The sequence below is a fragment of the Montipora capricornis genome, chromosome 10 (genome assembly GCF_036669925.1).
Source record: "Montipora capricornis isolate CH-2021 chromosome 10, ASM3666992v2, whole genome shotgun sequence".
Lineage (NCBI taxonomy): Eukaryota > Metazoa > Cnidaria > Anthozoa > Scleractinia > Acroporidae > Montipora > Montipora capricornis.
This window is the reverse complement of record NC_090892.1, coordinates 298676-313675: the sequence shown is the minus strand read 5'-3', so window position 1 is coordinate 313675 and position 15000 is coordinate 298676. Positions and strand designations below refer to the sequence as shown.

The following is a 15000-nucleotide window of genomic DNA, read 5'->3' as shown; positions in this document are numbered from 1 at the left end:
AAAAACAGTTAAGCGTTAAAACTAGTTCGGCAAGGCGGAGGAGCGTTTCCGAGCTAGGTTCTTTGACAGTGCGTTGATCGAAAAAGTGTTTAAGTGCTTGAAGACCTTCGCTATTAGGAATGACTGTGTATAGAGATGTAATGTCCATGGTGAAAATAAGTTTGTCTTGGCCGGAGAAATTGAAATCGCGGAAAATTTGTAGTGCGTGTGTACTGTCTTTAATGTATGATGGCAAAGATTTGACGATAGGCGTCATAATCCTGTCTAAGTAGCTAGAAATGAGTTCGGTGGGGCAACTACAGGCAGAAACGATAGGGCGACCTGGGTTGTTGGGTTTGTGAATTTTAGGCAAGAAGTAAATGCACGAAGTTCTAGGGGTGTTGATGATGAGATTAGTGGCAGTATCCGGTAATTCTTGATTAACTATAAGATTTTGAATGGTGTCTTTGACAAGTTTTTGATTGTTGGAAGTGAGATCTTTAGGGATTTTGGCATAAAACGAGGTATCCGAAAGTTGCCGCAAAGCTTCTTTTTGGTAAAGGTCGGACCGCCAAACAACTACCGCGCCGCCTTTGTCGGCCGATTTGACAACTATGTCGTTGCGTTTACTAAGATTTTTAAGCGCCGCCCACTCTTCCGAGGAAAGGTTGGAAAATTTAGTGTTGCGATTGAATTTAAGTTTGTGAATGTCGTGACGGCATTTTTTGGTGAAAAAATCTAAAGAGGCAAATTGTCCCTCTGGGGGAGTCCATTTGGATTTGCGAACTAGAAGTGTTTCAAAAATATCTTTATTAGAAGTGTCCGAATCATTTTCTTTGTCGTGAAAAAAGGCTTTTAACTGAACGCGGCGAAGGAATTTTTCGACATCTTGCTTAATAGAAAATTCGTTGGTGCGTTTGGTAATAGGGACAAAATTTAGGCCCTTACTGAGAACAGATTTCTCTGAGTCAGTAAGCGGAAGATTTTCTGGAATTGTAATTACGGTATTATGGCTATGCAATGTAGTGTCGTCGGTAATTTGCGGACCTATTAATTGTTGAAGTTTTAGAGTCTTGGTTTGGTGTAAATGGTCAAACAGTCCAGAATTAAGTTGTCGGATTTTAGCGCGAATCGATTGTACTAAAATTGCTGGACAGATTTTGGAAAGTTCGGAGCGACAATGAAGAATTTGTTTGTCAAGTGCGATTCGTTTTTGGCACATAGCTCTAATTGTGATCCTCATAATATTACGTGAAAAAGAATTTTGCGCACATCGAATTTGGTGAAGATACTGATTTGAGTGAGAGAATGTAGCCGGATGAAAGTTCGAGCGAAAACCTTTAGGAATGACTTTAGAATTGAGGCAACGGCCGATGAAGTTGATGTGACTGCAAAACCTAGTTTTGGCGAAAATGAGAGTGGCTAAACGGAAAGCTAAGTTACTGCTAAGTGTGGGAAAAGGAAAAAGATAACTTACGATTTCCTGGCGTAGCTCCTTGGTGAGTTTCTTCAAGCTTGGCATCGTCGTCTTGGGTCTCCTGTTAGAAATCTGTGGATTAAAAAATACTAGAACAACAAGGTTAGTGGTCGCAGCGGTTGAATGACAAATGAATGAAGGGGTAGTTTCTAAAGAAACTGTGGTGCTGCGTCGGTGGGGAAGTAGTATACAAAAATTTGGTTTTATCAACGGAGTTGATAATGTAAATTGGCCACCGTACAGAGATTCTAAAAGCTGACGTTTCGAGCGTTAGCCCTTCGTCAGAGCGAATCGAGGGATTATGGGTTACGTGTAGTTTTTATAGTAGAGTAGGAGCTACGCTATTGGTGGTAACATGGCAACGTGAAAAATAGGAATATATTAGTTAAATGAAAAGCGTTCGTTAATACCGTGAGGATTAAGGGTGCCGATTTGAAAGATGAATTTTTGTTCCAGATTCTTGCGGCTTTCCGTCGTACCTAGATGTAGGGAAAGGCCGCAGATAGCCATGTGTTTTTTGGAGTGGTTAGGCAGATTAAAATGGCGAGCGACTGGCTTGGATGCATCCTTGTCATTCTTCTCAACATCGCGAAGGTGTTCGCGGAATCGGTCACCTAGTCGTCTACCTGTCTCACCAATGTATAATTTATTGCATAACGTGCAGGTTATGCAATAAATGACATTTGCGGAGGTACATGTGAAACGATCGGTGATCTTAACAGATCGCTTAGGTCCCGATATCTTGCTAGTGTTAACAATGAAAAGACAAGTTTTGCATCGTGAGCGCGCGCATTTGAAAGTGCCGGGTTGCTCGTTAGTTTTGAGCGCGCTTCTAACTAAAAAGTTGCCTACGTTTTTGTCGCGTTTGAATGAAATAAGTGGAGGTTGCGAAAAGATTCTACCAGTCTCGGGATCATTTTGGAGTAATTTAAAATTACTAAGAATGATGCTTTTGACTGCGTGATTATGAGGATGGAAAGTGAGGGTGAATGGAATTCTGTCATTCTTATCTTTTTGTGACGTTTGTAGTGATGACTGTCGGTCAAATTGTTGGGCGCGATGATGGCCCGCTTTGACCACAGAGACAGGATAGCCACGTTTTTCGAAGAACTGGCACATCTCCTCTGATTTGCTGGAAAAATCGGAGTCATCACTACATAGACGTCGAAGTCTAAGAAATTGAGAATAAGGGATGGAGTTCTTGACATGTGATGGATGTGACGATGAATACAACAAATAACTGTGTGAATCAGTAGGTTTGTAGTGCACACTAGTACATAGCACGTTGCCTCTAATAGAAACGTTGATATCTAGAAAAGCCAATGAAGTTTCCGAAATTTCCCAGGTATATTTAAGAGCCGGATGAAAAGAGTTGACGGAGGTTATAAATTGATCGAGTTCTTCTCTGCTGGATGAAATAGCGCCGATGCAGTCGTCGATGTAACGGCCGTAGAGTTCAGGTTTGGGGCCGTTGTACTGACTAAAAAATTGGTGTTCAACATATCCTACAAAAAGATTGGCATAGCTAGGTCCCATTCTTGTGCCCATCGCTACACCATTAATTTGTTTGTAATAGTTGCCGGCGAATGAAAAACAGTTAAGCGTTAAAACTAGTTCGGCAAGGCGGAGGAGCGTTTCCGAGCTAGGTTCTTTGACAGTGCGTTGATCGAAAAAGTGTTTAAGTGCTTGAAGACCTTCGCTATTAGGAATGACTGTGTATAGAGATGTAATGTCCATGGTGAAAATAAGTTTGTCTTGGCCGGAGAAATTGAAATCGCGGAAAATTTGTAGTGCGTGTGTACTGTCTTTAATGTATGATGGCAAAGATTTGACGATAGGCGTCATAATCCTGTCTAAGTAGCTAGAAATGAGTTCGGTGGGGCAACTACAGGCAGAAACGATAGGGCGACCTGGGTTGTTGGGTTTGTGAATTTTAGGCAAGAAGTAAATGCACGAAGTTCTAGGGGTGTTGATGATGAGATTAGTGGCAGTATCCGGTAATTCTTGATTAACTATAAGATTTTGAATGGTGTCTTTGACAAGTTTTTGATTGTTGGAAGTGAGATCTTTAGGGATTTTGGCATAAAACGAGGTATCCGAAAGTTGCCGCAAAGCTTCTTTTTGGTAAAGGTCGGACCGCCAAACAACTACCGCGCCGCCTTTGTCGGCCGATTTGACAACTATGTCGTTGCGTTTACTAAGATTTTTAAGCGCCGCCCACTCTTCCGAGGAAAGGTTGGAAAATTTAGTGTTGCGATTGAATTTAAGTTTGTGAATGTCGTGACGGCATTTTTTGGTGAAAAAATCTAAAGAGGCAGAGGTGTTTGGTTTGACTCTAACCTCCATTTTCACAGCCACATAAACTTAGACGTGCTAGTTAGCTTTCTCTTCATTGTACAAAACATTAGGCGTATCAGAAAAGTACCCTTGTGATAAAAAAAAATCACTTCCTTTTTTTCTTCAGATTTTGAAAGTGTGTTTGCTTAACACCTGACAGGCAAAATTTTGAGCTTTGATTTTTATCCTAAGGCCGTCTATTTTGAGTGTAAATTTTGGATTTCGCGATCTGCCATTACTCACGTTCAAAACTGACCGATTGGACCTCAGAGGATTGGATATCGGGAAAAGTGACGTCAAAGGCTCAATAGCTTAAAATTTCAGCGTGTGAACGCAGCTTATTTATTATATATGCAAAGCGCGAATTTAAAAGTCTGAAAGCCCAAATCCCGTGCTTGCGCATCAATTCTGCGGGTACACACGCATTGCATTCTTAAACCAGTGAGCCTCTGACGTCATTTTCTCCTCGATCCAGCTCTCTCAAGAACATAAAGTTAGTAATGACGGACCCTTAAATAGGAAAATTCCATTTAAAATAAACAGGTGTCTTTTTGAAATCAAGGCTTAAAACTTGGGTCACTTAGTGTTCAGTTAACATAGTTTTGAAATCCAAAAAAAAATAAGGATATATTTTTTGGTCACAGGGGCATTTTAAGAGACAACTCAAAACGTATCTTTTTAGGCAAGCCTATTTTGATGTTTAGATTTTATATTTTTGTTTGAAGTTTTGTTAATAATTTAGTCAATATCATTCTTTACGTTAAACATTCAACTATTTTTTATCTATTTGTAATTATAATAAAATTAACTCTATAGATGTAGTTTTATATTTTTAGCATAGTTAATTTTATTTCTACCCGATATTTTATTGATTGTAATAATTGTAAAGTTCATTTCAAACGATAACGGTCTTAAGCGATTCTCAAAATCCTAATTAACAAAACCTTAAACTTAATTCAAAATTCAAAATCCTAAACACTCCAGTCTCGTTTGAAAACAATCACTAATGATTCTAAATTAGTTTGACAACCATTGTTGCTAACATTTTCCCAAGCTTTTTTTCTGTTAATTCAGTAAAAGTTTGTTAGCGTATGCTATGCTTCATTGATAAACCAATTGAACGTTATGCAAATAAAATCGAAAATCAGTAAACTTGCAATTGCGTAAAGAAAGGATTATCGATTGAAAAACAATAGCGCTACCATTGCATCATTTTTGAAGCGTGACCGCCTTTTGATTTCCAATTTATGTACTCCCCTATTTTAGACATTCTCATTGGTTACATCATTTGATGACTACCTGTCAAAATGACTCTGAAGTAGCGCATACTTCTGCTCTCAAATAATTAATTAATGCACTTAAGTTGATTTTCTCACTTCCGAGAAGCGCCCAATGAACTATATTAATTACTTGATCGACCAAACTAACTGTTATTTTTTAAGGCTTCAACAGCTCTTCCCTCTCTCTTTTTATGTCTCTTGAAAACCCCAACGTCTATAACTTTGCAAAAGCCCAAGGTCAAGATACTTTTAGAAACTTTCAATTTCACGTTCGATGTACTCAAACTGTCACATGACTACAATTGGTATGAAATGCTCGCCTCATCCTTCGCCCTGGAAGACTAAGAGCCGTGAACAAGCCAGGGCAATAACTAACCCTGCTAATAAATGTTGTGTCTAATTTTTTCGCTTATCAAACTGTGCACTGACCTTTAATTTTTACCTTAAAAGTTAAAGTGGTACTACGACCAAAAAAATATTTCTTTTTTTCTTTGGATTTCAAAACTATGTTAACTAAACACTAAATGATCCAAGTCTTGAGTTCTGATTTTAAAAAAACACCTGTTTATTTTAAATGCAATTTACTTATTTATTGGTCCGCCATTACTAACTTTAAAATCTTGAGAGAGCTGGGTAGTTTAAGAATGCAATGCGTGTGTACGCGGCTGAATTAATATGCAGCACGGGAGTTTCGGGCTTTCAGACTTTTAAACCCGTGTTTTGCATATATAATAAATTGCGTTTGCACGCTGAAATTTTAAGCTAGTGAGTACATGACGTCATTTTCTCTAGATCCAACCCATTGATGCCCAATCGGTCAGTTTTGAACGTGAGTAATGGCGGACCGTGAAATCCAAAACTTACACTCAAAATAAACAGCCTTCGGATAAGACTCAAAGCTCAAAATTTTGCCAGTTAGGTGTTAAGCGAACACGCTTTCAAAATCTGAAGAAAAAATGGATATGATTTTTTGATCATAGTACCACTTTAAGTCACAAGCATTAGTGGTGTGACGTTTAGTTTCAGATGATTTTCGAAATTTCAGTCCTTCACTTCCAGAAATATACTCTACAAAAACACTTTTAACTCTTTTTATTTTCTGACAGTAGCATTACTAAAAGCACATTTTTGTGTTTACATTTTGAGGCCTTCAAGACCGTCTAATTGTCAATAAAAGTGCATTATTACCAACAGTCTATCCCTAATGTTTAACAAACTGATACCATGTCGCCGTGCGTCTGACGTCAGACTCTGAATTGGCGTCGCTTTCAAAACGAGGCTGAAAGAAATCTTCATAAGCGACCCAAGTAAAAGCACAGACAACATACACCGAAACATTAATTAAAGTCGTCGTATCAAAAGGTACTTGTGGCTAAAATTCTAACGAGTTTCCTTAAGTTCCTCGAGCTTGCTTCGCTTGGGAAAACAAGATTTTAAGAATCTGTTTACATGGTAAGCCAAATTCTGCACTCATTTCATTGGTAGAGTGAAGTAGATCTTGAGAAACTGTTTTGAACCTCCTTAACATAAAGGCGGCTACTGAGCGCATGCCCTAGAAACTGAACTCTCTTCTTTGGCAACTTTTTCATGTTTCGGTTACATATCATAGACCATATTCATAGATGGTGGTCAATACATTATTCTATTGTCCTTGTTCTAATATTCTAGACCAACTAGCCTTGATAGGAATTGACAAAATACAAAAGTTGCTTTAGAACGATGCTTGTTGGACTAACTGGGACACGCACAAAATTGGCGTTTCTCAAACGAGGGAAAGGGTAAGACCAAGGGTTGGGGTAAGGGTAAGGATACGAATACAAAAAGTATCCTAAACATGCATAAAAGCTAACCTTAGGCCTAATTAGGCCTAAACAAAAGTTTACGGTTAGCTTTTAATAGTTTCTTGGCCACCAATTATGAATACTGTCTATGATCGATGTTGACGCCTTTAAAAACATTTTCTGTTGCTGAGTGACTCTTGATAACCAATTCTTTGGAGAATAAGACAGAAGCAAATGCGAAATTAGTATAGTTGATGACATGATTTCGAGTTTGGTAGAAATAAGCACGAGTACATTTCTCAGACTAGCAAATTTGCACGAGCCCGCAGGGCTAATAATATACATAAAAAAAGGTATAAAGATAGAAAAGCAAAACAAATGAAAAAGTACCAGCAAGCCCTTCAATTGTTTATGAAACTCATTCAACTGATTGGTTGAAACAGATCTCTGTAGATCAAAAAGTCATCTCCACCCTTGTTAAGCTCCGTGCAAATAGATGCAACAATGTAAGCACGTGTAGCGTGTATTATGGAAATGATACGACTCATAAGACATCGTAAAGTTACAAAATTCGGCTACCATCTTGATTTCAAAAGGATATCTCGTCCCCAGAGCCCACGTGTCTTTTGGTCAGCGCCAAGACATGGAGCTCTGGAATAATCTATTTCCGGAACTCCAAGATTTTGGGAGTTCCGAATTCACCAAAAAGTGAAATGGGGCGATGATTAAAACTCAACGGTTTACAACAGCAGCGGCAAATCTTCGTGTTTACAAGTTTCGTTGGAGATTTTTGTGGCATATTCGTAAATTAAAAGCTATTTTTACACTCAGTAGATTACGCTTGAGCAGTTTGATAAACAATAAGCTTATCAGTTCTGAAAATTAATTATTCCATAGCACCGTGTCTTGGCGCTGACCAAAACACACGTGGGCGCTGGGGACGAGATTGTTCAAAAGGTTAATGCGTTGATATCTCCATGGAGACCATATATCATGCGCGTGCGTGACCCCAACAATGATGAAAGAGCTGTGTAAACGGATTCAACATTGTTGCGCTACGCTTCGGTGATCAGGGAAAAAAAGAAATGTGTGGAATAGTTGACTCAAAAGTTTGAGCAGTTTCAAACTTCACGCAACGTTATGGATCACGGTGGGTGTGCAAACGGACGCAACATGTAACACCCTGCAATGTTGGCAGTTCTTGGTCAACAATGTTGCGTCCTTTCGCACGGGGCTTTACATGAGAGCTGCACTCTTTTTTAGTCGATCAGAGCAGAGTAATTTTTCGTGTATATGACGACAGTTAAAACTAGTTTGACTCCAACCTCGAACTCAGGCGCTCTTTCTTTCCTAACTTGGCCCTGAGAGGGAGCCTGAGTTCGAGGTGAAGAATTACTATTAAAATCACAAATGACATTGATGGTCCCCTTGATTACAAGAGGCGCAGGCAAGAGAGCCCATGGGGTCCCATGCCGGTAGCACTATTGGCTCTTCCTCCAACACCGTCATTACATCAGCTGGAACATATTTTTTGTCCACAACAACCTCGTAGACAAACTCAGTGAACCACTCATCCGTCATCATTAAATATCCTGGTTTGTCTTTCTCCTCGCCCCAGGAATTCTCCACTCGCCATTTTGTTGTCTTCAGTTCCAAAGAGTCTTTGTCACCTTCTTGTTTTGAATCCATGTTTCCCTGGGCGCAAAAATATCAAAATCATTTCATCTTGGACTGCAGTTCAAACATAATATATAAAGCGTCCTCACAATAATCGACCTGTCACAGTGATGACGGACCGAGAAGTTAACTGGTGCCACATAAATGAGATGGTACAATTTTACCCAATGAGTGACTCAACAAAACGGGTACAAGAGATCTTGGAGATCATCGCATTTAAACAGCAACTTAAAGGCCCATGTTCATCCAAAAGACATTGCGCACTTGTGTCGTTGTTTTGAAATAGTTGCAGCGTTTTGATTGGGTACTCGTCGGTGATTTTCGGATTTTCCGTCCGCGTGAAATTCAACGCAGCGCGCAATGCCTTTTGGGTGAACATGGGTCATATGCAGTTGCAAGTTGCAAAAGAAAGCCTGGAAAAAAACCCAGGCTTAAACGAGGCGCGAACCGCGCGATTGCACTGCACAGCTCTACCAACTGAGCTATAAAGCCAACTGGGAACTCGTCACTATATTCCGTAAGAGATGAACGAAGAAATGATGCTCAGTTGGTTGGGCATCGGGCTGTCACGTGGGCGGTCGCGGGTTCGAACCTCGGCCGGATCAACACTCAGAATCTTAAAATAACTGTGGAGAAAGCAATGCCTTTGTAATTTCATATGCAAATTGTTAGACATTCAGGTCTTCTCGGATAGGGACTATAAACCGTTGGCACCGTCTCACAAATATCTTCTATGTTCATAAATTCCGGGACGTTAAAGAACCCACACACTATTGGAGAAGACTAGGGGATGGAGTCCCAGGTGTTGTTGCTGTCCTGTTCTCTCCAGCAAATTAAAGTGGCTGGTTTGGCAGTGATGTCTGTAAAAAGGCTTATGGTGTATGAGATCACCAAGGCAGAAACAGCCATAAGTCAAAAAGGGACTTTGCCGAGTACTGAAACATGTAGATGTAGATGATCAAGAAAAACGTAGAATGATTAAGCTTCTGCTTAACTTCGCTCATCGACTCCATTTTTCATGTATTTCAATTTGCACAGTTTAAATATATGTACATTCCAATAATAGTCTATAGCACTCAATCTTTCACCTTTGGACCTTTTACGTATCATGCAATTCAAACCCACAAGTGACCAGGCTGCCAGTTAACTTGGTTGCTCAGTTAGTAGAGTAGTGTAGCGCAATCTTCGAGTACCGTTCAAGTCTGGGTTATTTGGGTTATTTTAAATATATGATAATATATTATACAGCATTCAACACAGGTACACATAGAATAAAATGCATATGCTCTTAACATCTGTTGAAATTATCTAAGTAGAAAACATGTGCTCTACCACTGAGCATCATGCAACTTATGGGAGCTGACACACGTCCCGCACACTGCTAAGAATGAGATGTCGAAAGGTGGTATTTGCCCCACTGCATGTACAGTAACGAGGATCGTGAACTTAAGATTTAGCAAATAATTAATGAAGTTTAAAGGCCCTGTCGAACGATAAATGTCAAACATTTGGGTGAGCTAACATTTTAGCGTTTGGTCATTATGTTTGATGACCATTCAAAATGTTAGATAATGTTGGAACATGTTTCATACAGCATCAAACATTGGATTCAAAATCTTCCAACATTTCTTTTGTTCTCGTGTTGGATGTGTGAATTTTTCGTTTTACCAGTCTAAACCAACATGTTGCAAGTGCGCATGCACATTGCGACTAAAAATTGATTCGTTACCATAGACACCTTACCCACAACCCTGTGAGTCTTACGTTTGATCAAGCATGTTGACAGGATGTTTGATTGAGTTTGGTCACCCCATAATATTAAACATGTTGGATCAATGGAACATGCAATCAACATTTTTTATTGTTTGGCCACATCCCCTAATATTTAAGGATGGTGATCCTTCATTCAACATACCTCCCAGGAGACCCCAGTGAAGACCATTGCATGCGTCATCAATGAATCTCCATACAACAAGCGCTGTGCTTTGTCCAAGTTAAGCATTGAGATCCCAAATGCTAACTCATAGTTATGACTGAGAACGAAACAAACAAATTCAGGACAAGTTATCTTCATAACGTGACATATTGACAAAAAAGTGAGAATAAAATTAATGTAATTACACTACATTTTCAAGTTAGGATTATTTTTCTACATTTAAATGTACAAGACAAGGTTTCATGAGCATTAATTATAAAGTACAGGTTTATGGGACTTAAAATGATTAGGACTGTATGATAACCCCACTATTTCTACATTTTAAAACTTACATGTTTAGATGTAAAGCTCCAATTTTCCTTTCAAAATGTTTGCCTACATCACATCCAAACCAAACTGCCTGAGATAATAAAAAACAAATGTTGGATTGGTTCCCATGATTTTAATTAGGTCACCTGATTTTCAAAACAGAAAATACATGTAAGTAAGTAAATAAACGATTCCTTTCCCTATCATGTCACTCAGTGAGGTTCAATCAAACCCAAATATAGGTATGAATCGTAACTTTTTAAGTTGCATTTTAAGCTGCAGTAGCGTGTATCTATGTTAACACTTCTTCTTCTGATGTATTTTCTCAACAAGAAACAATATTAAATTCCATCCAATATTTGAGCAGCAAATAGCTGCTGAGCAATAGTCACCTCATTGTCTCTGAGAGATGCAGCGGAAAGCTTTTTTAGTACTTCAACAGACTGGTTGTTATACAAGACTCGGCGTCCATTCACCATGTTACTAAGGTACTCCACAGTAAGCAGCTTGTTGTAAGGATTTCGAGGGTCATTCACCAGGCAGACCTAAAGGGCGTGAAAGATAAAAATGCTACTGCAAGTAGACTGATTGTTTAAAAGGAATGGAATGGAGAATGGGAGGAAGGACAAACAAAATGAATAAAAGAATGGACAAATGAATGAAGGAACAAAGGAAAGAAGGAATAAATGCAGAATGGGCAAACAAATAAATGAAATGTTGCATGACTGAACAGGAATGGGATGACAGGTGGGGAGAGACTCACAAAATCGTGTATGCTGGATAGAGATAGGGATGGAATGAAAGAAAGGAGGGAGGGGGAAGGAAGGAAAGGAAGGAAGGAAGGAAGGACGGACGGAAGGAATGAAGGACGGAAGGAAGGAATGAAGGTGGGAATGGTGGAAAGAGGGGTAAAGAAGGAGGAAAGGGTGGAGAACGAGAGGGAGTCAGCCAGGGAGGGAGGGGAGGAAAGAAGGATGTGAGGGGGAGTAAGGAAGAGAGAATGAAGGGAGGGAGGAACAAGGAAGAAAGTAAGGGAGGGAGGAAAGAAGGAATGTATTAATGAAGATAGGAAGGAACAAAAGAAGGAACGAACAGAGATAGGGAGGACTAGAGGAAAGAAAGAAGAAATGAGCCAACAAAAAGACATACCAGTACAGGTGGGAACAACTGAATACTTACTGTACAAGAAGGAAACAAGGTGACAACAACAACAACTGAGTAAATCAGCAAATATGCAAAGACAACTAAGTAAATAAACAGAATGCATAAACAATTGAGTTACAGTAACTTTACCTTGTCTAGTGGGTTATAAACAGGCTTGACATGCTGATTGTAGAACTGGAGTGGAGTCACTGCCGAGAGCTTGCAATATGCTTTGCTTTTGTCAAAATATTCCCAATCAAATGACTGGGGTGGACTACCAAGACATATGCTGGTAATTCTGTAAACCTGAAGGAAGGCAAAATTAATGAAGAAACAATCAAAGAATAAATTAAGGATAAATAAATAAAATGCGGAAGCCTTTTGGATTGGTGGTAAAGCAAATAGCGAGGAGAAACTTTGCCCTGAAATCGAGCTGAAATGGATTAGGGACAAGGTAAAGACTTTGGGTGTATGGTTGTCAACTGACCCGGTAATAACGATGAAAGAAAACTATAACGAAAAGTTAACAAAACTTAAGGCAACTTTGGGCTGTTGGGAGTTGCGTCGACTTAGTTTACTTGGTAAAATAACTGTATTAAAACGTTTAATAATCTCGCAACTTGTTTATATTCTTTCACCTTTGCAAACAGATCAAAGAGTAGTTAACGAAGTTAATAATCTCTGTTACAATTTTCTGTGGGACGGCAAAGGTGACAAAATTAAGCGTGATACTATGATTAGTGATTATGAACAGGGTGGACTAAAGATGGTTGATGTAAAGATTTTTAGCAAGGCTTTGAAGGCAACTCGGATTAAGAAATACCTCGACCAAAATAACCAGGCAAAATGGAAACTTTTTTTTGACCTGCAACTGCAAGATCTCGGTGGTGCTACCTTTTTTAGGGGTAATCTAAATCAAAAAGATTTGTTAAAAGTTGGAAAAGTATCAGACGTTTTCCTGCAAGAAATACTACAAATTTGGTCAGAAGTTACTTTTGAAGATTGCATGTCCTCTGTCACCCAGCTATGGTCACAGCCTCTTTGGTTCAATTCTCTCGTACAAGTCGAAAATAAACCAATATACTACGCACTATGGGCTACTAAGGGAATTCAGGTTGTCAGCGATTTAATGGTTAATGAGTCCACTTTTTTATCTTTCTCAGAATTTAAAGACCGTTATAGATTTAAACCAAGTTTTCTGTCTTTTCTTGGAGTCATCTCGGCTATAAAGCAGTTGTGGGAAACAACCAATGGGAAAAACCTAAGCGAAGTTTCGGACTACAATATGTTTAGTGAAAAAGTTCTGATGGCAAATAAACCAAACAGAATAGTGTACCAAAAGCTTGTGGAAAAAAAAAAGAAAACAGCCCTTGAATAGTCAGATGAAGTGGTTAGCAGATTGCCTAATTGAACCAAACGAAACTGTGGACTGGGTCGCCGTGTATCGAAAACCCTTCGAATGTACCAAAATCTCTAAACTTCTGTTATTTCAATTTAAGCTGTTTCACAGGCGATTAGCCACCAATAATTTTCTGAAAAAAATAAACTTTATTGATAACGATCACTGCAGTTTCTGTCAACGGGAAGAGGAATCACTCATTCACTTATTCTGGACTTGCACTGTAACGTCCCGTTTCTGGGAAGCTTTTAAGGAATGGCTGATTCGTGACAAAGCTTTTCCTAGGCTAGACTTGTCACCATCATTAGTTGTTGGTCTAAAGCCTCAATTAATTCAAAACAAGAATCACTACTTTTTCTTTTTGGTCGCAAAGTATTACATTTGGACCTGTAGAACACGCAGTCATTATCCTAAAATAGAAGGCTTCCACCCATTCCTCTCACATTACAGTCCTACGACTTGTAATTGAAAGAACCTAATTACTGTTTGTGTTGCAAAGGGCTTTGGTTTTTTTTTTTTTGGTTTTTTGGTTTTTCTGTTTTTTTGTATTGTATGGTGTAAATTAATACCTTTGGTTTGTTAAGTAGGTAGGGATCGTAAGTATCGTAAGTATTGTAAGTATTGTAAAAGAATTAAAAATAAAAATAAAAAAATAAATAAATAAATAAAAATAAAATGCTTATAAATCAAGGAACCAATAAAAACAAATTACTGAGTCAATGAATCAAAGAATCAAATAAAAAGAATCGACCAATAAGTTGGTTTTGGTTATTCTGAATGTCCACCAATACATAAAAAGTGCAACAACCAATCAATCCTGGCCTCTGGGGAATTGAAAGACTGCAAGGCAATCTGTCAGTCTTCGCATTCATGCAGGGACGTATCCAGGGGAGAGGGTACTGGGGTACTGGAACTTACTTGCAGGCTTGTCCCTCCACCTGTACACTGCTCATCCGAAAATTAAAAATTTTACCGGTATCACTTTCAACAAAAACAGCACGGACAGCGATATGACAAATTGGTAAGTGACGTGGGTGTGAGAAAGTGTGACCCCCCTTTGAAAAATCCTAGCTATGCCCCTGTAATGATTGGTAAAAATCAGGTGCTCGGACAGTCATCAGTAGTGACATTATTCTACCAACCTCATTCATCATCTTTGCTTTCGCTTCTTTAATGTCTGCTTCACTATTTTTCTTATCAACCAGTTCTTTAAGCTTCACTGCATATTCTCGCAGCTACAAGGATATCAGGAAAAAAAAAACAAAGAGTTAAAAAAGAAATAAATTCTGTTTCTCTTCAAAGAAATGCGGTACATTTAAGAAAACTGTTTTGCCGAGGGAATTGAATGCATGCAGTACATTCTGGAACAAGGGGTAAAAAGACCAATACCTTGTAGTTCATAATTTTCCGCAGTCGCATTGAGCGCCCAGCGGTAAATGCTTCTGGCCAAACTTCCTTTGGAACCAATCCATATTTCTCCACCAAGTTAATGAGCATATCCCACTGGCCACCATCATTAAGTGGGTTGGACAAAAGAAACATCATCAAACGTCCATCAGGATCTTCGCCTTTTCTTGCCAGTTTCTCATACACATCAATGAAAAAGTAAGCTCTTTCAATTCTGTCCCAGAAGTACAGATACTGTTGGCTAAACTCAAAGTCTTCAAGGTTGAAATGCTGGA

General features: G+C 38.9%; 1 protein-coding gene across 1 annotated transcript in view; it reads right to left on the bottom strand.

Annotated features, from left to right (window-relative positions):
- Positions 1–6151: 6151 nt before the first annotated feature.
- LOC138019106 (uncharacterized) overlaps positions 6152–15000 on the bottom strand; it is a 10294-nt gene continuing 1445 nt past the window's right edge. The window contains exons 3-9 of the mRNA XM_068865778.1: positions 14708–14995; positions 14461–14553; positions 12070–12225; positions 11169–11321; positions 10800–10867; positions 10447–10564; positions 6152–8549 (exon numbers count right to left, since the gene is read on the bottom strand). Of these exons, the coding sequence (XP_068721879.1) occupies positions 8259–8549; positions 10447–10564; positions 10800–10867; positions 11169–11321; positions 12070–12225; positions 14461–14553; positions 14708–14995 (1167 nt within the window). The 3' untranslated portion in view covers positions 6152–8258. The remainder of the gene's footprint in view (positions 8550–10446; positions 10565–10799; positions 10868–11168; positions 11322–12069; positions 12226–14460; positions 14554–14707; positions 14996–15000) is intronic.